The following is a 25,204-nucleotide window of genomic DNA, read 5'->3' on the forward strand; positions in this document are numbered from 1 at the left end:
CTGAGAACGATGCCACATGGTCAAAAAGGCTCCTTACCCTGCAGGAGGAAGTTGTGGCTCTTTTACACAACATAGAATCTTGTGTTGCTTCACAGAATAGGTCTCCCAGGAATGCCAGTAGTAATGTAACCAAATAACACGAACTCCCTCCGGTATTTGTTTTATACCAACCCAGTCCAGTAGTATCGGTACGCTTATCTCTACCCTCAGTGTTGACCCAGTCTGTTTGTGATTGGTAGAAAGTCGCCAAGCATCACCCGTTTTGGCGTAAAGATTAGTACCCTTGTGTCCTTGTGATTTTCCTGTGTAGTCGTTTTGTCGTTTCATTCCTTAATTTCCCCCCCTTTTTTTTTACACTTTTGACTTTATTTGTCCGCCTCCGCCATACTTTGGTTTTGTTTTATAGGTTACGTGGCTGGGTATACCGCTCTCAAGCGAAGTCCATTAAATTATCAAGACAAGACAAGACAAGACAAGACAAGTATATAGAAGACCTGTAGGAACTCTTTACTCCCTGATTGATCTCGTTATGTTATATTACCAACATCTGAATAGTGTTCTATAGCTAGATTACTTTGGTTGGCAATATTATATTATGTGAATACTCAAAAGTGAAATGTTTTTCATCAATCTATCCTCTTTGGTAGGGAGCATGGTGGTGTTGTTAAACATTGGCGATAGAACCCTAGCCATTTTTATGTAGCCATTTCTACTTTATTGCTGTCGTGAGGTAATTTGACGTTGTCACTCATTTCGAATCACGTGGAGTGCCACATCGTATTCGATAAAATCAAGTTGCGATTATCCACTTCTCCAAGTAAAATGGTTCTCACAAAGGAATACCGGATATGTATGCCTTTGACAGTGGAAGAGGTAAGTTTTCCGATTATGACATGACGATATTTTAATACTGTATACTCTGTTAGCGTTATACTGGTTGTTTTATCGTAGCTAAAGTTTGATTAAACGTTATTGAAATGTTTACAACGGCAGGTTTTCACTCTGTTTACTGTCTTGTAATTTTTTATTCCAATATTAGTGTTTCAGGTTCGATTAAACGTTATTGAAATGCATATTAATGCAGGATTTAATTCCATTATTTGCTGTCTTGTCAGTTTATATTCCAATATTTGTGTTTCAGATGAGAAGTTAATTGTTTTCTGTACGTTATTAATACTCGGTTGAAATTCTGTAATGGAATGCATAGAGACATTCCATGAAACTTAGGGTAGGAAAATGTGGGTTACCCACCCCCGTACATCCAGTCCTCTTGAGTATACGTGAACCTTTCCTGGACTCCCATTGCGGGTGAAGAGTATGTCAATCACTAAAGAGTCTACCGAGCGAGTGGCTGTACGTTTAGAGTCAAGTAGCTGTCAGCTTGCATTCGGGATATAGTGGGTTCGAACCCCAATCTCGGCAGCCCTGAAAATATTTTTCAGCGGATTCCCATTTTCACACCAGGCAAATGAGGGGACTGTACGGTACCTTAGTTAAGGCCACAGTCGCTTCCTTTCCGTTTTCAAACCCACCGTTGCCATAAGAATCTGTGTTGGAGCCTAGTAAAGCAAACCATAAAGTACATTAAAAAAGAAACGAGTCTTGGTGATGAGTAAGACCACAGATATTAAGTTATATTCAAATGTTTGGTATAGAAGTGATACCTTGCTCATTATTTCTGCCTTTGAAACTTTGATTAAAATCCATCCCCATTTGTCGAAAATGTTGTGTAGGCCTTTCCAAGCAGTTGTCCCAACTAGAAGTGAATTTGAATTGAAGTTGAATTTATATGGTAGAAATTTAGTATGGCTTACCACACTTTTATAGCATGTTAAGGATGCAATATGTTAGAAATCTGAAGTGGAATACCTTGTAGAGGAGAGATGTGTTCACTGCGACAGCCAAGAACCCACCCACCGTCCCCCAGAAATAATTTTGCCTTTATAACCTAATACACCTCCCCTGCGAACCATGTGACCTTGCTGTGGTGGGGAGGCTTGCGTGTCCCAATAAAGCAGATAGCCGAGACGCAGGTGCAACCATAACGGATGGGTATCTGTTGAGAGACCAGACTAAGGAATGGTTCATCGAAAGGGGGGTAGCAGCCTTTCGGAAGTTGCATGGGCGGCAGTCTAGATGATTGACTGATACGGCGTTGTAATAATACTCAACATGGCATAGCTGTGTTGATACTGCTACACGGCTGAAAGCAACGGGAAACGACAGCCGTTAACTACTGAGGACATGCAGCTCTCTCTGTACGAATGATGTACTGATGATGGCTTCTCCTGGGTAAAATATTCCAGAGGTGAACTAGTCTCCCATTCGGATCTCCGGGTGGGGACTACACGAGAGGGGGCGATCATCAGGAAGATGGATGCTGACATTCTGCGAGTCAGAGCGTGAAATGTTAGAAGTTTGAATCGTTGTGGTAGATTAGAGAATCTGAAAAGGGAGATGGATAGACTAAAGTTAAATGTAGTTGGTATAAGTGAAGTACGTTGGCAGGAAGAACGGGATTTTTGGTCAGGCGACTACCGAATTATCAACACAAAATCAAACAGGGGAAATGCAGGAGTTGGTTTAATAATGAATAAGAAAATAGGGCAGTGGGTAAGCTACTACTACCAGCATAGTGAAAGAATTATTGTCATCAAGATACTCCAAACCAATGCCCACGACAATAGTGCAGGTCTATATGCCTACCAGTTCAGTGGATGATGAGGAAATTGAAAGAACATATGAAGAGATAGAAGATTTAATACAATATGTAAAAGGAGACGAGAATCTAATTGTGATGGGAGACTGGAATACAGTGGCAGGCCAAGGAAGAGAAGGTAATACAGTAGGAGAATTCAGATTGGGACAAAGGAATGAAAGAGGAAGTCGGCTGGTTGAATTCTGCACTGATCATAATTTAGTCCTTGCCAATACTTGGTTCAAACACCGCAAACGACGGCTTTATACATGGACGAGACACTGGAAGGTGTCAAATAGACTTCATTATGATTAGGCAGAGATTCAGAAACCAGGTGTTGGATTGCAAAACTTTCTCAGGAGCAGACTTGGATTCTGACCATAACTTGCTGGTCATGAAATGCCATCTGAAGCTGAAGAAATTGAAGAAAGGAAAGATGGGATCTAGACAAGTTGAAAGAAAAAGTGTGAGGGATTGTTTCAAGGAACATGTTGCAAAAGGACTAAATGAAAAGGCTGAAGGAAACACAATAGAGGAAGAGTGGATTGTCATGAAAAATGAAGTCAGCAGGGCTGTTGCAGAAATGTTAGGAAGGAGGAAAAATTCAACTAAGGATCAGTGGATAACTCAGGAGATACTAGACCTGATTGATGAACGACGAAAATACAAGAATGCTAGAAAAGGAAGAGGGCAGAAAAGAATACAGGCAATTAAAGAATGAAGTGGATAGACAGTGCAAGGTAGCTAAGGAAGACTGGCTGAAGGAGAAGTGCAAGGATGTCAAAGGTTATATGGTCCTAGGAAAAGTAGATGCTGTATACAGGAAAATTAAGGAAACCTTGGGAGAAAGGAAATCTTGGTGTATGAATATTAAGAGCTCAGATGGAAAGCCACTTCTAGGGAAAGAAGACAAAGCAGAAAGATGGCAGGAACCTATACAACAGTTGTATCAAGGCGAAGATGAAGATAATTTGGTTCTGGAACAAGAAGAGGCTGTTGGTGCTTATGAAATTGGAGACCCAATTTTGAGGTCAGAGTTTGACAGACCTGTGAGAGACCTAAATAGGAACAAGGCACCTGGAATTGATGACATTCCCTCTGAATTACTGACTGGTTTAAGAGAAACCAGCATAGCAGAGTTATTCCATTTAATGAGTAGGATGTATGAGACAGGAGAAGTGCCATCCGATTTTCAGCAGAATGTTGTTATACCTATTCCCAAGAAAACCGATGCTGACAAGTGTGAAAACTACTGCACCATTAGTTTAGTATCTCATGCCTGCAAAATTTTAACACGTGTTATTTACAGAAGAATGGATAGATAAATTGATGCTGAGTTGGGAGAAGATTAATTTGGCTTCAGAAATGTAGGAACGCGTGAAGCAATCCTGACTCAACGCCTGATCTTAGAGTAACGAATCAAGAAGGACAGGCCCACGTACATGGCATTCGTAGATCTAGAAAAGGCATTCGGTAATGTTGATTGGACCAAGCTATTTAAGATTCTGAAGGTGATTGGGATCAGATACCGAGAACGAAGAATTATCTACAATCTGTATAAAAATCAGTCTGCAGTGATAAGAATTGAGGGCTTTGAAAAATAGGCAGCAATCTAGAAAGGAGTGAGGCAAGGCTGCAGTTTGTCCCCCCTTCTCTTCACTGTTTACATAGAACAGGCAGTAAAGGAAATCAAAGAGGAATTTGGAAAGGGAATCACAATCCAAGGAGAGGAAATCAAAACGTTGAGATTTGTCGATGATATTGTTATTTTATCTGAGACTGCAGAAGATCTCGAAGCTGCTGAATGGTATGGACGAAGTCTTGGGTAAGGAGTACAAGATGAAAATAAATATGTCCAAAACAAAAGTAATGGAGTGCAGTCGAACATAGGCAGGTGATGCAGGAAATATTAAATTAGGAAATGATGTCTTAAAGGAAGTAGATGAATGTTATTACTTGGGTAGTAAAATAACTAACGATGGCAGAAGTAAGGAGGACATAAAATGCAGATTAGCACAAGCAAGGAAGAGCTTTCTTAAGAAAGTAAATTTGCTCACTTCAAACATTGATATAGGAATTAGAAAGAGGTTTTTGAAGACTTTTGTGTGGAGTGTGGCATTGTATGGAAGTGAAACATGGGTGATATCTAGCTCAGAAAGAAAGAGAATAGAAGCTTTTGAAATGTGGTGTTACAGAAAAATGCTGAAGGTGAGATGGATAGATCGAATCACAAATGAAGAGATACTGAATCAAATAGGTGAGAGGAGATCGATTTGACAAGGAGAAGGGATAGAATGATAGGACACATCTTAAGACACCAAGGACTTGTGCAGTTGGTTTTTGAAGGAAATGTAGTTGGTAAGAACAGTAGGGGTAGACCAAGGTTTGAGTATGACAAGCAGATTAGAGCAGACGTAGGATGATGTAGTTACGTAGAAATGAAAAAGTTTGCGTATGATAGGTTGGCATGGAGAGCTGCATCAAATCAGTCTATGGACTGATGACTCAAACAACAACAACCGAATACAATTTATCACCCGCCATAATCCATCGCCTAACAACATACCAGCACTTCCATTAGGTGAGACACAATGGGATATGACGTCACTCCCAGCAATGAAGTAAAATTAATTCTATCATCAACCCGCTCACAAGAAATACACTAACCTACCCGCAGACCAATGGAAGTCTCATGCGGGACACTAGAGGCCTAAGGGGTGCATTGCGGCTTCTAACCTGGGGGCATGCCTCCTTTGTTGATCCAGACCAATGGCCAGTGGCTTTGTCACTAACCTATCCTAACCAATCCAGACCATTGGAGGTGTCACGTGGGATACTAGAGTCCTTGGGCTGCTTTGCGGCTTCTAGCATGGGGGCTTACCTCCCCAGACCCCCTTTGCTTGATCCTGACCAATGGCCTAACCAAGCCAGACCAATGGTTGGCTTTGTCACTAACCTACCCTAACCAGTCGAGACCAATTGTTTTGTCACTAATCTACCCTAACGTATCCAGAATAATGGGTGGTATGAATAAAAATGAGTCTAAGCGAGTGAGTGTGTGCTCGCTGAGTGCCTTGAGTGTCTCCCTGCCGATGAGCTTCCACTCCGCATTTGTGGTGAATAAAAATATAGAGCGGAAGCACAGCGGAGGCCCCGGGTTCGATTCCCGGCCAGGTCAGGGTTTTTACCTGAGGGCTGGTTCGAGGTCCACTCAGCCTACGTGATTAGACTTGAGGAGCTATCTGACGGCGAGATAGCGGCCCCGGTCTAGAAAGCCAAGAATAACGGCCGAGAGGATTCGTCGTGCTGACCACATGACACGTCGTAATCTGCAGGCCTTCGGCTGAACTGCGGTCGCTTGGTAGGCCAAGGCCCTTCAAGGGCTGTAGTGCCATGGGGTTTGGTTTGGTTTGGTTTCCTGTATCCAAGCAACATTTGTTGGATTTTTATCTAATAATCTGCTTTCATTTCTGTTCAGGTCAAAACCTACAAAAATGTTTTTTACACAGTTCTCCGAGATGTCTTCACCAACTCCACTCTGAAACCCAGGGTCACCAACATAACGCAAGAAGATTTACAGTTTTTCTTCATTTGTTAGTGCACCACCTCTTTGGAGTGCCCAAGGAAATGCTCCGCTAACCATTCAGCATGCTCCTTGAAATTCCACAGCCTGTTTCCAGTCATCTGACTGGGTCAGATGAAGCAGTGAGGATAGGAATCGTGTCGGCTGCCAAAGCCTGTCGCACTCCTCTGGGGCAATGATTAATGACTAACAGATGAAATGTAATGATATTGGAGAGTGTTGCTGGAATGAAAGATGACAGGAAAAACTGCAGTACCCAGAAAAATACCTGTCCCGCCTCCGCTTTGTCCAGCACAAATCGCACATGGAGTGGCCGAGATATGAACCACGGAACCCAAAAGTGAAAGGCCGGCGTGCTGCCGTCTGAGCCACGGAGGCTCTTCAGCATGCTCCTTACTGGACCTTTATAACACTCTGTAGTCAAGTAGAGATGATTCTCTGCGAAGTTTATATAATTTTCTTTTCCGATTAACCACCACCATTACCTCTGCCATGCTATTGAACTTGACACTATCATTTGGAGTCACCTATTGAGTTAACTCAAGGAAACATGAGCAGGCGCTTACCGGAAAGAGCGCCTGCTTTATCTTTATTCACCAGAAATTTGGAGCGCCCACTCTGCTACTCGAGCGACTGGAGTGTGTGCTCAAGGTCACAGGTCTGCTGTGAGTGATTGCTTCCGACAGGCAGTTTTTATTCACCTCACTGCGAGTGCATGCTCTAAATTCGCGAGTAAAGAGTGCGTGCTCGTTTTTATTCACACCACCCAATTGCTTTGTCACCGTACGAGATTTGAGAGAAACAAATGACAGTGCAATCGTGCCTAGATGCATGCACTGGAAAATGGTAAATCTTACTGAAATTACGAGCAGTATTCATTAATTGAAGTTTTGTGCACTGTCAAACATAAAATGTGCTGATCTTGTTCTTGTCACTGGGCATTGGTCTAACTTATCCAGACCAGTGGTCTTGTCAGTTGCCAATACTGTCACAGGAGATGTTAGAGGCGTGTGGGCCACTTCACGACTGTAACCTGGTGGCTTGTGCTCCAAGGCCCCCTTTGCTTGTCCCCTGACCTATGGTCTTGTCACTAGCCAATGGTCTACCCTATCCAGAACTTTGGTCCTTATATTAGGCATTCATCTAACCAAACCAGACAAAATTGTTTTGTCATTAGCTGCACCTAAGTGTTAAGTGTGTATTGTATTACGTAGTCATGCGAGCCACGCCATGTAGGATTCTTAACCTCTCCTTTGTACTCCTGTTTGCATTATAGGACTCCACAACTGATGTCATTTCATTGTAAAGCTTACTCCAGTGTGTTCATTCCTAACGTAGCTGTTTCTGTTATCTTTCCCTTCCCCCCCCCCTCTCTATTTCATATACTGCTCTGCTATATATCCACTTTTTGGTGGTTTTCTTGCACCTTTGTTTCATTTTTCTCACTTCAACGCTATCCTGGGGAAAAGATAACGTAAAGACTTGCATATGATCCATGTGATTCGTATTTCTTACCTGGTTTTCGACAGTCCTGTAAATATTTATTTTTGTAGATCACCTTCCTGCATTTCAGATCTCACGTTCCAAGATTTATGATTACCGGGCGAGTTGGCCGTGCGCATAGAGGCGCATGGCTGTGAGCTTGCATCCGGGAGATAGTAGGTTCGAATCCCACTATCGGCAGCCCTGAAAATGGTTTTCCGTGGTTTCCCATTTTCACACCAGGCAAATGCTGGGGCTGTACCTTAATTAAGGCCACGGCCGCTCCCTTCCAACTCCTAAGCCTTTCCTATCCCATCGTTGCCATAAGACCTATCTGTGTCGGTGCGACGTAAAGCCCCTAGCAAAAAAAAAAAAAAAAAAAAAAAAATTATGATTGATAATTCTGAATAGTGTTTTTTGTCCTTACAATCTAGTAAATTGCATAAAACTATACCGCATTATACTGTAGTATTCCACCTAAATGACTCTTAGCTTGCCATTGCACTTCAGGTATCATTCATTTCATTTCATTTTTTCATTTCCTAAGTCCAGTTATTTGTTCTACGTTGTTCCTTTCATGTACACTATGTCTTGGCTCTTATCTACATTTCTTTTTTGAAGCCATCTGTAATATGCCTTCTTCTCATTTGTGTATTGTGCCGTAAGTAGGGGAAAAGCTGACAATGTTTGAAGTATTCTCACATTGTGGAATGTTTTTCAGAAAATTTCATCTCATACTTAGTTATATGTTTTATTGATTTTCATGACTCAAAAGCAGTGGGGAATTCAGGATCTCACACCATCATTTTTCTGCAGAGAGAAAATATTTCACTTAATCCGTTCTTTTTCTGGCAAAGTGAAATGATAAATTATATATGAATTAAACACAAATTACTTAATTAATTAATTAATTAATTAATTAATTAATTAATTTCTTTTGCTGAGTCTGAATTATGCAAATGTCATAAAATTGCTGGGCTGAGTGGCTCAGACGTTTGAGGCGCTGGTCTTCTGACCCCAACATGGCGGGTTCGATCCTGGCTCAGTCCGGTGGTATTTGAAGGTGCTCAGGTACGTCAGCCTCATGTCGGTAGATTTAATGGCACTTAAAGGAACTCCTGCGGGACTGAAGTCCGGCACCTCGGCGTCTCTGAAAACCATGAAAGTAGTTGGACGTAAAGCCAATAACATTCTTATTATTACATAAAATAAACTTCATTATTGTCGTGAGTATACGTTGAAGGTTAGGTCAAATGTTCCACCTTTACAATACTAAGATTCTTTATTAACTAAATATTTACATGATTTTTAATTATATCGGGACATGTTTCGTCTACCTTGTAGACATCATCAGCCATAAAAACTTTTGAGAAAAAGCTACAAGGACAAGGACAAAGTAACACATTAAAATAATTCGGATAACCGAATATGTCATTTAAAATGGTGAAGAATTCAGAACTGTTTTGAGCACAGCACTTAAGAATACCGTTGACATTAAAATTAAAATTGTCCACATGGGATGATTCAGTAAAAACTTTGCGTTAAAATTCTTCCTTTTTGTGTGATATGTTAGTATATAATATTCTGTTATGTCGTGAAGGCTTGATAATGAATTGCACAATGTTCATTCTAATAGGATAATAACGATGTATAAGAAATCCAGCGAGCATATGTTAAAGCCGTCTTATTGGTGTAGTGTTGGCATTTCCTGTTGAAAAGTTAGGTGGAAAATTTGAACGTGATGACGTAATGTGGAATGTGCAATAGAGGGCCCTAGAATAAGAAAAATAGCTGTTGTTAGTGTTAAAATAGGCAAGTTTTTGTGTCTTGAGATGTAAAGTAATGAAAAAATGAAAAATGAGAAGTGCGGCACATCTGATTACTTACGTTCTCGCCTGTCTGACAGCGACTAGTTCAGTGTGGAAGCCTGTGGTTGACTGAGAGCGAACTATGGAGGTCATGTGTGAAGGGAGCCGCCATGAGGGGAAATTAGGGGAAGGTTAGGATCAGTAGGTGGGAAGCCGTCACATGGAAGCTTGTTAGTGGGTTTGTCAAAGTAAGAACTATTGAGCAATGCCTCAATAGCGAGTAAAAATGGTTTTAGCAGGCATTTCATTGACAGGATAATCAATAAAGTTACTAACAAATCCAGTTCAACTTTACTTAGAGAAACAAAAAGAAAAACAGACAAATACGCCACTTTCACTTACACAAATAGTAAGATTTATGATATCACAAACACCCTCAAGAAACATAAGATCAACATTGCTTTTAAAACAGTCAACAATAATACTAATCTTTTTTACAACCAACATAAAATTAACAACACTATGAATAAATATAATAGGTCAGGCGTTTATAAGTTAAAGTGTAACCAATGTTCCGCGAGCTACATTGGGCAAACCGGAAGAGGCTTTTCAGTTAGATATAAGGAATATATCAACTCCGCTAAACATAGAAGGTACTCCGCCATGAGTACTCACATGACAGAATCCAATCATTCCTTCACTTCCATAGAACAGGACTTAAAAATTCTTTATTTTCATAATAAAAGCACTTTACTCAATGTTTTAGAAAACATCTATATTAATATAGATCATAAATGCAATCCCTTTCACAATTTGAATGAAGTTTCCGAAACTGCGAACGTAATTTTTGAGGCATTGCTCAATAGTTCTTACTTTGACAAACCCACTAACAAGCTTCCATGTGCCGGCTTCCCACCTACTGATCCTAACCTTCCCCTAATTTCCCCTCATGGCGGCTCCCTTCACACACGACCTCCATAGTTCGCTCTCAGTCAACCACAGGCTTCCACACTGAACTAGTCGCTGTCAGACAGGCGAGAACGTAAGTAATCAGATGTGCCGCACTTCTCATTTTTCATTTTTTCATTACTTTACATCTCAAGACACAAAAACTTGCCTATTTTAACACTAACAACAGCTATTTTTCTTATTCTAGGGCCCTCTATTGCACATTCCACATTACGTCATCACGTTCAAATTTTCCACCTAACTTTTCAACAGGAAATGCCAACACTACACCAATAAGACGGCTTTAACATATGCTCGCTGGATTTCTTATACATCGTTATTATCCTATTAGAATGAACATTGTGCAATTCATTATCAAGCCTTCACGACATAACAGAATATTATATATTAACATATCACACAAAAAGGAAGAATTTTAATGCAAAGTTTTTACTGAATCATCCCATGTGGACAATTTTAATTTTAATATCAACGGTATTCTTAAGTGCTGTGCTCAAAACAGTTCTGAATTCTTCACCATTTTAAATGACATATTCGGTTATCCGAATTATTTCAATGTGTTACTTTGTCCTTGTCCTTGTAGCTTTTTCTCAAAAGTTTTTATGGCTGATGATGTCTACAAGGTAGACGAAACATGTCCCGATATAATTAAAAATCATGTCAATATTTAGTTAATAAAGAATCTTAGTATTGTAAAGGTGGAACATTTGACCTAACCTTCAACGTATTCTTATTATTGTCATAAATACTCAACTTAAGAGTAATCAAATGGGAATGGCATATGGCTTTTAGTGCCGAGAGTGCCTGAGGACATGTTCGGCTCACCAGGTGCAGGTCTTTTGATTTGACGCTCGTAGGTGACCTGCGTGTCATGATGAGGATGAAATGATGATGAAGACGACACATACACCCAGCCCCCGTGCCAGCGAAATTAACCAATGATGGTTAAAGTTCCCGACCCTGCCGGGAATCGAACCTGGGACGCCTGTAACAAAAGGCCAGCATGCTATCTATTTAGCCATGGAGCCGGACAACTTAAGAGTAGATAATTATCGACAACATTTGGGTATGTGGAAGGAATTTTCTCACATATCTTTTGGCTCCTCAATAATTTGGTGTACATCATTGTTGGAATAAAACATCAAGTCCTTAATGAGCCATCAGATGCATTTTAGGTCGTTTATGTACTTTTCCCAACTATCCCATTGCTGAATTTCTTCTTAATACCTCTGTGGCACATATGGCCCATTTTGGGCCTTGGCTTGCCAGTTGACTATACCCTTAATATTAAAAGAAGCATTTTGACAGATCGGGCTGGAGGGAGGAGCATTGCATGGTGTTGCCATATTCCTGCGTTCCTTTCTCCTTACCCTTGCTTACGGCTCATTTGCTCATTCGTTCAGACTGCTGTGATCTGTTGTATACAACTCAGAAGTGAGAGGTTTGGCAACTCCAAGCAACATGAGCCAGCCAGCAGGCTTATCTCCATGGCAACTGCAGTGGCAGTCATACCCCCTATTTCTTTTTCCCCACCCTGGCAGGCAGTAAACAGACCGCCCTCTAAGAACTGTCAGAATGCATCTTTCAGTGTTATGGCCATAGTGCCCATATAGATGGCCTGCAGATACTGGAATGTCATGAGGTCAGCTTGATAACATCCTCAGTCATATTGCTTGGCTTTCGTGACGGGGCTCGCTGCCTCTTGTATCAAACATCTCCTCAGTTGGTCTCATGAGGCTGAGTAAAACCCGTTCCAGCCCTCAGTTCAGAGAGAAATTCTTGAACTGGCTGGAAATGCGAACTTGGGGCCTCCTGATAAAAGGCAGGCATGCTACCCCTACACCACCATCCTTCACAACAACAGTAAGTCTGGGAAAAATGACCTTCATATTCAGCAGTAACCCTGTTTCTTTTACTTAGTGTGTTGTGGTTACTGATTTTTTTCTTCATTTTTTCATCTGGTAGTTAATATTTGACTAACTTGATCATAATGGTTCCGTATTTCTTGTGTGTTTAATGTTGCACCTGTATAGACGACAATGTGGTAGGAAACAGCAACGGCTGCGAATGTAGCGGCCATGACCTTAAGGTACAGCCCAGGGTTCCTAACGAGAGGTTCGAACTTGCCATCTCCCAATACCACATAGCCAAATTGCTTGGTAATTATCTATAATAATAATAATAATAATAATAATAATAATAATAATAATAATAATAAACAGGTTTACAAATTTTCTTTCAAAAGACAGAAGTAATGTCGAATATCAAAGATGATACGGCACAACTAAACACCAAATATGGAACGATAAACCGTGTTAGTAAATTTAAATATCTTGGGAAATGGATTCAGCAAAATGGACTTGACAAAAAGAGACCATAGCAGCAAGAATCAAGAAAATGAAAGTCACTTTCCAAACAACCCGCAACATATACAGCAAAAAGTGCTTTCCCGTGAACACAAAAATTCACCACTACAACACTGTCATCAAACCAGTATCGCTGTATGCAAGTGAATGCCTTATCCTCTCCGAGAAATGTTTGCTTGTGGATTTAGGGAGGAAAGAAAGATCCTACACACAATACTTGGCCCAATCTACAAAAATGGCATCTACATTAGAAAATCCAGGCAAGAAGTATACTCTAAGATAGAGAAGATCACGGACACAATACGTAAAGGCAGAGTTGGCTTCTACGGTCATATACGACGGATGATTTACTCTCGATGGACGAAAAGTATCTTCAGTTTTGACTCAAAACCAAAAACAGCAATGCCATGGTACGTTAAGGTCAAAAATGATCTTAAAGAACTGGGCCTACAAGCAGAAGATGCACAAGACTGAAATATTTTCAGAGCAGCCATCAAGATTTTTGGGACTTACTGGGACGAAAAACGGGCAACTGGTGCTAAATGGATAGAAGAACTTCTTGCTAAACACAGCTAATGAAGGCGATGTGGATCAAGTGAAAAATCAAATGCCAGAATGTAAAGTGAGGCTTATCATGTCCCTAGTTGGCCGCTTAGCGAAGTTGAATGAATAATATTTATTTGGCATCTTTTCTTTATTGCTGTAGATTTTATGAGCACTAGGATGGCAGAATTTTGTCCTGCAGGTGTTCTTTATCATGTATGAAGGCATCCTGGGGTTGTCTGATTTAATCTCTCTCAGATGCCACTAGCCTCGGGCAGGTTTGAACTTATTATTTTGCCAACAGAACAACTGTGAATGGTCTGCACCAATGAGGTTGGCTCAGTCAATCATGTAAGCCAGCTTGAGGTTCATGTCGGTCTCTGATGGGAAGAGTTATCTTCTGACCTTCTTGTAGTTAATTTTATTACTTGAACCCTTGATGGGTTCAAGAGAATCAGGGTACAACAACTAAAAATTGCACTACTGGATAACACAGTAATTCCTTACACAAATTACCCCTACTTGTCTGGTAGACAACATTTTTTGTGGTACCCTCTGGTGTACAAATAAAAAGTGTAGGTCTGATGCTGACCAGGGAGCAGGTGACATAGAAATGTCAATAGGAGAAGCACACATTTATGTCTGCAACGTGGAGCATGTATCCCTTCATATTTGTTGGTAATCGTCACAAAGTAGGCGCTTAGTGGAAACTGCAGGTATTTAAACTGGAAAGGGAGAACGCGATTGGGCTGTTCACTGGCGGACAGTTGGGGAGGGGAATAGACTGGGAGGAGCTGTTGAGCGCCATATCTCTACTACTGTCTCATATGTCTTCAGCTACCTTTGAAATAGAGAAAGAAGTTTGAGCTCTTGCAACACACATGGATAAGTTAATTTAAAAGAAGCAGTGGCAGCTTCATGTAGCCATAATGTAAATGTGTTTGGTTGAGATTGCAGCTAGGAACGATCATGTGGGTGGTCCTTGGCAGGCTGATGCATATGGGCTGTTTTCACTGCAAGACAGTTGGAGAGAGGAGATGGGGATTTTAGAAAAACCAGATTTTTCGTATGACAAAAGTTACTGCAAATTAATTTCTAAAGCATTTTTCTGCTTTAACACATTTTCATAAACCCAATATTAAGGCAGATTTTTTTAAAGTTTGTATTTCACGCTTCCTTATAAGGTATTGTTCAAATATGAATTTTGCAAATAAAGGTCTCCTAAACTTTAATCATGGCCTACCGTAGTCTAAATACTTAGTTTCATACAAAAATATTACTCACTCCTGGAGAAATCATTACAAGCGTCATTTAATACCGTGTAACTCCGCCTCTGGACTTGATAACCACTTGGATTTGGTGAGGAAGTGAGTCCACAAGGCTGTGCATGTACGTCACATCCAGGTTAAGCCACTCGCTGAGGATTTGATTGCACAATTTCACCAAATAGCGGGGATGCTGATGTCTGCGTTTTACCAGCTGTTCCAACATGTCCCATAGATTTTCAGTGGGGTTCAAGTCAGGTGATTTTGCAGGCCAATCAAGATGTAATAGGGTGGGGGAGTGTTCATAAAACCAATCACATATGCGTCCAGCCCGTTGAACTTTGTTGTTGTCGTGTTGAAAAATTGGGGTATCAATAGCATATTCATCATGCAGATGTTGACTGAAAGGCAACGCTTGATCATCTGGAATATTTAAATAAACATGCTGGTTCCTGTTAGTGGTCGCCTCAATGAGCAGGCCCAATCCATGACACTAAAAACCCTGGAAACATCACAGACCCACCTCCAGCTTGAACCTGACCTTGCCCACATCCAGGATGAAATGCTTCATTTGGCCTTCAGTGCACTCAGCGTCGTGCATCATTGGAATACAGGCAAAAACTTGATTTGTCAGACCGCATTACGTTCCACCAGTCAGCTACTGTCCACGTTGATGATTTCTAGTCCATTGTAGGCGTCCAGCTTTGTGTGTGTGTGTGAGCAATGGCCTCTTGTGAGATGAAAACTCCAAATGTTCTCTCGCTAACAGGTTGAGATGGACCTTCATTCACTGACTGCAGCAATTCCTCTCTTATTTGGAGTGATTTTGATTCACAAGCTGTGAAGCGTGTCTGGTCCCTCGCAGTCAGGATCTTTTTCCGACCACAATTCTGACGACGTATTTCGTGGTCACGTGTGGTACACCACTGCTTGTGGTCACATTGAACAGTCTGCTGCAAAGCACCAACAAATTCAGCAACTTCACACACCATATGGCTATGGGCATGGCCAAACACGTTTGCCCTCTTTTGCCACTCCCACATCCTTACATCTACCCCTGTTTACGTACACTGTCTGCTTGAAATATCAATGTCTCACTGATCGCTACTACCTTATGCTCACGCAGAGGCAGTGCGTGTGTGGTTGAGTGCGGATTTGTTTGCTGCGCCGTCTGTACAGGCTTCCTCCTCTATGAACCATGTGACCTTACCGTGGTGGGGGGGCTTGCGTGTTCCAATGACGCAGATAGCCGAGCCGCAGGTGCAACCATATCGGATGGGTATCTGTTGAGAGACCAAACTAATGAATGGTTCATCGAAAGGGGGTTAGCAGCCTTAGCTACACGGCTGAAGGCAACGGGAAACTACAGCTGTAACTAACCCCCGAGGACATGCAGCTCTCTCTCTCTATGAATGATGTACTGATGATGGCTTTCTCCCGGGTAAAATATTCCTGAGGTAAACTAGTCCCCCGTTCGGATCTCCGGGTGGGGACTACACAAGAGGGGGCGATCATCAGGAAGATGGATACTGACATTCTGCGAGTCAGAGCGTGGAATGTTAGATGTTTGAATCGTTGTGGTAGGTTAGAGAATCTGAAAAGGGAGATGGATAGACTAAATTTAGATGTAGTTGGTATAAGTGAAGTAAGTTGGCAGGAAGAACAGGATTTTTGGTCAGGCGACTACCGAATTATCAACAGAAAATCAAACAGGGGAAATGCAGGAGTTGGTTTAATAATGAATAAGAAAATAGGGCAGCGGGTAAGCTACTACGACCAGCATAGTGAAAGAATTATTGTCGTTAAGATAGACACCAAACCAATGCCCACCACAATAGTGCAGGTCTATATGCCTACTAGTTCAGTGGATGATGAGGAAATCAAAAGAACATATGAAGAGATAGAAGATTTAATACAATATGTAAAAGGTGACAAGAATCTAATTGTGATGGGAGACTGGAATGCAGTGGCAGGCCAGGTTCAAACACCTCAAACGACGGCTGTATATGTGGACGAGACCTGGAGACACTGGAAGGTATCAAATAGACTTCATTATGATTAGATAGAGATTCAGAAACCAGGTGTTGGATTGGAATATTTTCCAAGGAGCAGACGTGGACTCTGACCACAACTTCTTGGTCATGAAATGCCATCTGAAATTGAAGAAAGGAAAGAATGCAAAAAGATGGGATCTAGACAAGTTGAAAGAAAAGTGTATGAGGGATTGTTTCAAGGAACATGTGGCACAAGGGCTAAATGAAAAGGCTGAAGGATACGCAATAGAGGAAGAGTGTATAGTCATGAAAAATGAAGTCAGTAGGGCTGCTGAAGAGATGTTCAGAAGGAAGAAAAGCTCAACTAAGAATCATTGGATAACTCGGGAGATACTAGACCTGATTGATGAACGACGAAAATACAAGAATGCTAGAAAAGGAAGAGGGCAGAAAAGAATACAGGTGATTAAAGAATCAAGTGGATAGGAAGTGCAAGGTAGTTAAGGAAGAATGCCTGAAGGAAAAGTGCAAGGATGTCGAAGGTTGTGTGATCCTGGGAAAGGTAGATGCTGCATACAGGAAAATCAAGGAAACCTTTGGAGAAAGGAAATCTAGGTGTATGAATATTAAGAGCTCAGATGGAAAGCCACTTCTAGGGAAAGAAGACAAAGCAGAAAGATGGCAAGAACATATCCAGTAGTTGTGTCAAGGTAAAGATGTAGATAATTTGGTTCTGGTACAAGAAGAGGCTATTGTTGCTGATGAGATGGGAGACCCAATTTTGAGGTCAGAGTTTGACAGAGCTGTGAGAGACCTAAATAGGAACAAGGCACCTGGAATTGATGACATTCCTTCTGAATTACTGACTGCCTTAGGAGAAAGCATTATGGAAAGGTTATTCCATTAGTGTGTAAGATGTATGAGACAGGAGAAGTCCCATCCGATTTTTGGCAGAATGTAGTTATACCTATTCCCAAGAAAGCCGGTGCTGACAGGTGTGAAAACTACCGCACCATTAGTTTAGTATCTCAAGCCTGCAAAATTTTAACACGTATTATTTACAGAAGGATGGAAAAACAAGTTGAAGCTTAGTTGGGAGAAGATCAATTTGGTTTCAGAAGAAATGTAGGAACACGTGAAGCAATCCTGACTTTACGTCTGATCTTAGGGGATCGAATCAAGGACAGGCCCACGTACATGCCATTCGTAGATCTAGAAAAACGCATTCGATAATGTTGATTGGACCAAGCTATTTGAGATTATGAAGGTGATTTGGATCAGATACCGAGAACGAAGAATTATCTACAGTCTGTATAAAAATCAGTCTGCAGTGATAAGAATTGAGGGCTTTGAAAAATAGGCAGCAATCCAGAAAGGAGTGAGGCAAGGCTGCAGTTTGTCCCCCCTTCTCTTCACTGTTTACATAGAACAGGCAGTAAAGGAAATCAAAGAGGAATTTGGAAAGGGAATCACAATCCAAGGAGAGGAAATCAAAACGTTGAGATTTGCCGATGATATTGTTATTTTATCTGAGACTGCAGAAGATCTCGAAGCTGCTGAGTGATATGGACGAAGTCTTGGGTAAGGAGTACAAGATGAAAATAAATAAGTCCCAAACAAAAGTAATGGAGTGCAGTCGAACGAAGGCAGGTGATGCAGGAAATATTAAATTAGGAAATGAAGTTTTAAAGGAAGTAGATGAATATTGTTACTTGGGTAGTAAAATAACTAACGATGGCAGAAGTAAGGAGGACATAAAATGCAGACTAGCACAAGCAAGGAAGAGCTCTCTTATGAAAAGAAATTTGCTCACTTTAAACATTGATATAGGAATTAGAAAGGGGTTTTTGAAAACTTTCATGTTGAGCGTGGCATTGCATAGTAGTGAAACTTGGACGATAACTAGCTCAGAAAGAAAGAGAATAGAAGCTTTTGAAATGTGGTGTTACAGAAAAATGCTGAAGGTGAGATGGATAGATCGAATCACAAATGAAGAGATACTGAATCGAATAGGTGAGAGGAGATCGATTTGACAAGGAGAAGGGATAGAATGATAGGACACATCTTAAGACACCAAGGACTTGTGCAGTTGGTTTTTGAAGGAAGTGTAGGTGGTAAGAACAGTAGGGGTAGACCAAGGTTTGAGTATGACAAGCAGATTAGAGCAGACGTAGGATGAAGTAGTTACGTAGAAATGAAAAGGTTTGCGTAGGATAGGGTGGCATGGAGGGCTGCATCAAATCAGTCTATGGACTGATGACTCAAACAACACTGTACGGGCTTAACAATCCATCTGTTTGTGCGCCACTAGGTTGACAAATTTTTTGTCTGGTGAGCTTATCTGCAGTGTTTTTTTTTTCTTTTTTTTTTCATGATAGAATGAACATACATACAGATGAAAAATACCATGGTTAGTTGTTGGTCTGCCCTGTCAGTATTTATTATAGAATTCGTAAGTTTACATGTTTATTACTCGTACATGTTTCGAGAGGTGGCCCACTATAATAATTATTAAATTAATGTCGTGTAATTGTCCACCTTTTTCAATACTATAATATGCAATATTATTGAATTATGTTACTACACTACTGACTAGTTTTGGCCTTGGCTGGCCATCTTCAGCCTTAATGTAATACATCTATTAACTAAACAAATGTACAAACTCACAATTGACATAAAAACTAATGTACAAACATATAATTAACATAAAAATCTGGGATGAACTATGCTAAATTCTTAGCATCTGGAGTATGCTCATCATCCAGACTCTTTCTTGTATTAATATTCATAGAATTGTTAGTTCCATCACTGCTAATCATTACGATTTCAATTGCAAAACTGGATCTGGTAAAGTTGATTCTGTAGTCGGATCATCAATCACCAAATCAACTTGAGTGGTGTTGGAGAGAGGAGATGGGGATTTTAAAAAATGTTATCAGATTTTTTTGTATAACAAAAGTTACTGCAAAATAATTTCTAAAGCATTTTTCTCCTTTAACTTTTTTCATAAACCCTTTTTCCACATCAACCAACGTATATAAAATGAAATGTTCCCGTTGTGCTTGTTAAAATCATGCAGAAATGCTGTTGGACATTGTCAGGATGGCACATGAAGATATGGTTAAAACTGACCCATTCTTAATTTGTGGCTGGTATAAATTATATTTTGGTCTTAACGTCAAAATAGCCAAATTAGGCAAAGACATCAAATTTCCCAAATAGTGTATTGCTCACAATTTGACACCAAACTTTCTTATAAGCAAGTTTAAGAATCATCGTTCTTCTTTTCAAATGAATAAAACCCAAACTAGAACAAATAAAATTTGGCTGAGAGAGGAGATCAGATTTTTGTACAAGAAAAAGTCCTTTTTTAACCATAGATTATGAGACTCGCCTTGAAACTACAAGCTTACTTTCTGATGCTCACTGGAACCTATTTCAAGCCCAGGTTGACAATAGATTATTTATTGTATTATCAAAGAAAGAACAAAATCTAGAGAAAAAGCTGCATACGTTAATGAACTCTAAACTCAACACTAACTATGCTAAAGAAACCAACAAAAACACTAGGCCTAATATGCCCAACCAATTCCACCCTCTGATCATAAATGTATCCAAGGTACCATTGAATGAAGACGAAAGTTCCATTTTAGCCAGGGGCCCTAAACAATTGGCCTAATTTTAACACTCTGAATACAGCCATCACTACAACAGTAGAAACAGAATTAGCCATTAGCAAATTGCCACCAGATGAACAAGACGAAGTAAGAATTGAAGTAAAAAGAAAATTAAACTCCATTCTTAACCCAAAAAACAATATTAACTCTCATAATTCACCCCTTACTACTCATGACAATAGGTACAAGGATTCGATTCTCATACAAAAGCAAATACAAAAAGAAAAATACAAAATAAAAAGAAAATCAGTGATAATAATCTTATAATTACGAAAGCAGATAAAGGTAACACTACCGTCATAATGGACAAAAACGAATATGTAGGCAAAACAAATCGATTTTTTTTTTTTAAAGATAGCTCATTCTCTACAGTAAAGTAGGACCCTACCCCAAGAATCCAACATCAACTTAAGCAGGCCCTCAGAAATACTTCATATCTATTGACAGATCAAGAGAAAACTAAATTAAGTCATTTAAACCCAGGTTTACCCACCGCCAAAGTCCTCCTCAAGATACACAAAACAGGCGACCCCATTCGCCCGATCATTAACTATAGACCAAATCCGTTATATAAAGCATCACATGTCATTCAGAGATTTTTAAGAAGGAAGTATAATTTTTTGTAGAACAAATCCATCAAAAACACTAAAGAATTGATCGATAAATTAAAAAATTTTAACATTCAATCCAATCATTCTCTCCACTCATTCGATATTGTAAACATGTATCCTAGCGTACAAATCTCCAAGGTATACCCCATCATTAAAATCAATTTAAGCAAATACAGCAGCCTAAGTACAGTATATTAGAAATACAGGATTTCATGTCTGCTTAAATTAGTTATAAGCAACAATTATTTCACTTTCGATAATGTTATTTATCAGCAAGAAGGATTGGCTATGGGATTGCCTGCCTCTGGTATCTTAGCTGAGATCTACTTGGATTTTTTTGGAACACACCAAAATTGATAATAACTTTAACAACGTCCTTCTCTGGGTATGTAGATGGCACCATAGTAATTATGGATGAGAGCATCACAGAGGCTGCTACCACCCTCATTAATCTAAATAACATTGACCCGCTAATAAAATTCACACTTGAATCCGAATTTGAACGGAAAATTAATTTTTTAGACTTTACTATTATCAGGCACCCAAGCTACAGTACTTAAGATATAAGATTTTCGGTAAACCCACCCAAATAGTCGCTACAATCCGTCAAGATTCTTCACACCCCCAAATTCACCAACGAGCAGCGTACAACAGCATGGTGTACCGAGCCTTCAATGTTCCAATGTCTAAAAGAGACCTCAAAAATGAGTTGAACACCATTCGTAATATAGCTAAATCTAATGGATACAACAGTTTCTTTATTGAAAAAATAATAAATATAAATATCGCCCCTCTACCACTTTGAATAAAGATAAACAAAACAACTCCTTCCTTTCTATCTTTACGTTCAACGAACAAATTTACAAAGTCACCAACATCTTCAAAAAGCACGATGTAAAAGTAGTTTTTAAAACCAACAATAAGTATGCACGAGTCTTACATAATGCCACATCCATAAACAAGTTCAATAGTTTTTCAAAATCAGGAGTGTACAGGATAATTTGCAACAGTTGTAATTCTTCTTACGTCGGCCAGACCAGGAGGAATTTTAATATAAGGTACTCGGAACACGTCTTTGCCCTGAAGTACAGTAAATTTTCAGCTGTAGGACAGCATATGCATGATTATAATCACGAATTCACAGTCATAAAACAAGGTATGGAAATTCTCAAAATCAACAAAGGACCCCTTATTACTGAAAGCTGCTTCATACATACAGATCAATATTTTAACCCGAATCATAATCTTAATGACATTTCAGAAAAGCCAAATATCCTATTTGACCTTCTAATTTCCATTTTTAGATAAGTCAAACCAACAAGTCATAATTCAGTTTTTCATAATATTCACAGCACCTTTCCTCAGCAGCCATCTCTTTTCCCACATCCTTCGGCCCCGCCTTAATTCCCCCTCTCCCCTTCCTCCAACCCCCTCCCCTTTCCCCGACCTCTCCCCTTGCCCCATCCCCTCACCCCTTCCTTTTCCTTTGAATCTCACAACCGTTAGTATAAGGCACACAACAATACGCCACGCACCACATGCTGCAACAAGAGGTGAGTCTCATATAACCTATGCCATTTGACTAACACGCTCTCTCTCTTTCCTTCTTTTGATTCATTTTATCCAATTGTATCTATCATTTATTCAGGTTAACTTCATGGATACCGCAATGAATTGCGAATTTATACCAGATACAGATTAAGAATGTGTCTGTTTTAACCATATCTTCATGTGCCGTCCTGACAATGTCCAACAGCATTTCAGCATGATTTTATCAAGCACTACGGGAACATTTCATTTAATTTACGTTGGTTGATGTGGAAACACCGTCTAGCAGTTCTACGTCAGCTGGTGGTTATTTACAGCGGCGTCCAGTGGCTTGCATACTGCTAACACCATTCAAGTAGATTTGATGACTGATCCGACTACAGAATCAACTTTACCAGTTCCCGTTTTGCAATTGAAATTGTAATGATTAGCAGTGATGGAACTAACGATTCTATGAATATTAATACAAGAAAGAGTCTGGATGATGAGCATACTCCAGATGCTTAGAATTTAGTGTAGTTCATCCCAGATTTTATTGTTAATTATGTGTTTGTACATTAGTTTTTTATGTCAATTGTGTGTTTGTACATATTTTAGTTATTAGATGTATTACATTAAGGCTGAAGATGGCCAACCAAGGCCGAAACTAGTCCCTAGTTTAGTAACGTAATTCAATAATATTGCATATTATAGTATTGAAAAAAGTGGACAATTACCACATTAATTTAGTAATTACGAGAGTAATCCCAAAAATAAGGTCTCCTATTTTTTTATAAACACAGAACTCTGTTCGTGTGGCTGTTGGTCACAATATTGTGAAGAGTGTTTCCCACGCTCGCATATAAACATGCGCACGCCGCACTGAGGCACTCAGTCTTATCTTGGCAGCCGTTGAGAATGGAGCTCCCATCGGATGTTACCGCCAAGTGCAAAGTGCTTGTAGTTATTTGGTTTTTGAACGCAAAAGGTACTGAACCGACTGAAATCCATCGCCAGTTAACGGAAGTGTCTGGTGAGTCATGCATGGATGTCAAAAGTGTTCGTAAGTGGTGTAAAGAGTTTGCAGCCGGTTGAACTGAAATTCACAGTGAACGAACACAGGAGCACGAGACCATCAATTTCCATCGAGACAGTCGTGAAGATTCAGTAAATCATGTGTGAAGATCGGCGGATCAACCTGGATGATCTCTGCACTTTGGTTCCTGAGGTTTCCGGAAGCGCCGGTCACAACTTCCTGAACAGCATGGTTGCAAGCTGGTATGACATGGGCATACAAAAACTGTCACAGAGTCTACAAAAATGCATTGACCGAAATGGTGATTATGTAGAAAAATACCTAATGTTCAAGCTGTAAAATGATGTAAACCATTGTAGAAATAAACAGGTCTATGTATTTATAAGAAAATAGACCTTCTTTTTGGGATTACCTTTGTATTATTATCACAGTACAATACGGATCAAAACCATGAAGTTTATATCCTATGGGGTGGCCCGCTCTCTTCACCAGCGAACTTGATATCTCAAAACAAAATTTCTTATGCTCTAAGGGAATACCAATTTACACTAAAACATAAATAATTAAAATTGTAAAATATTATCTTAACACACACACACACACACACACACACACACACACACACACACTCACTCACACACTCTCTCTCTCTCTCTCTCTCTCTCTCTCTCTCTCTCTCTCTCTAAAAAGTTTCCTTAATAATACTTACATAAATGGCATTTGTAATTGCTATATTTGTTCTTATTGTTGGGGAAGCATTTAAAAATCATATTAAAAAACTGTTGATCTTGTGGATATATTTGCTGGGAGCATAGAGTTCCAGAGCGGAGGCGAGTGGTAGTAGGAGGAGTCGAGTAGAGGGGAGCAGAAGAATTTGAAGTTTCAAGTAACTATTCTCATTTTTGTTCCGTATTGATGATGACTTATATCACAAATATTATGATAATAATGGCGTGTGGCCTCCGAAGAGGCCGAGTGCAGGTCTTTCGAGTTGACGCCGTATAGGCGACCTGCGTGTCTATGAAAATGGGGCCCTACCTGTGTTGAATTCTAATGCTGAAGACGGCACATACAACCAGCTCCCGAGTCATTGGAATTAACCAATGAAGGTTAAAATTCCCGACCTGACCGGGAATCGAACCCGGGACCCTCTGGACCAAAGGCCAGTACGCTAAACATTTAGCCATGGAGCCGGACATCACAAATATTATAATAATATTGTATGGTTTTTGAATAGGTGGTTTTATAAATATTATTATAATGTTTGTGATGTAAGAATTTGAATTGTTCGAATTGTTTTTATTCTGAAAAAAAAAAAGTTTTATGATTTCCTTGAAGAGGATGTTCATAAGTTTCATAGATTTCATTGCGGTTCTTGTTGGGGTTACTTCTTTGGTCGATGTCAATAAAAATATTAAGGAGAGCCCCTTTGTTTATGATTACAGACACATGTGACTGCTCATGGCTGAGAATCTACCATATTTTTTGGTGTTAACATGCTCTAAGTAACAAACAGAGAAGCTTTGTCCTGTCTGTCCAACATAACTAGCTGGGCAGTGGGTGCAGGTCAGTTTGTAGGCTCCTGAATTTGAGAATTTAGATCTGGTGTTTATTTCATGATTAAAAAAACGAAGTGGGAACTCTG

At 39.9% G+C, this 25,204-nt stretch overlaps 1 protein-coding gene across 1 annotated transcript in view; it reads left to right on the forward strand.

Moving 5' to 3' along the window:
* Window positions 1–664: 664 nt before the first annotated feature.
* The window catches only part of rdgBbeta (cytoplasmic phosphatidylinositol transfer protein 1), a 185,692-nt gene continuing 161,152 nt past the window's right edge, over window positions 665–25,204 (forward strand). Inside the window, exon 1 of the mRNA XM_067139742.2 lies at window positions 665–873. Within this exon, the coding sequence (XP_066995843.1) occupies window positions 823–873 (51 nt within the window). The 5' untranslated portion in view covers window positions 665–822. The remainder of the gene's footprint in view (window positions 874–25,204) is intronic.

This window comes from Anabrus simplex, chromosome 2 (genome assembly GCF_040414725.1).
Source record: "Anabrus simplex isolate iqAnaSimp1 chromosome 2, ASM4041472v1, whole genome shotgun sequence".
NCBI lineage: Eukaryota > Metazoa > Arthropoda > Insecta > Orthoptera > Tettigoniidae > Anabrus > Anabrus simplex.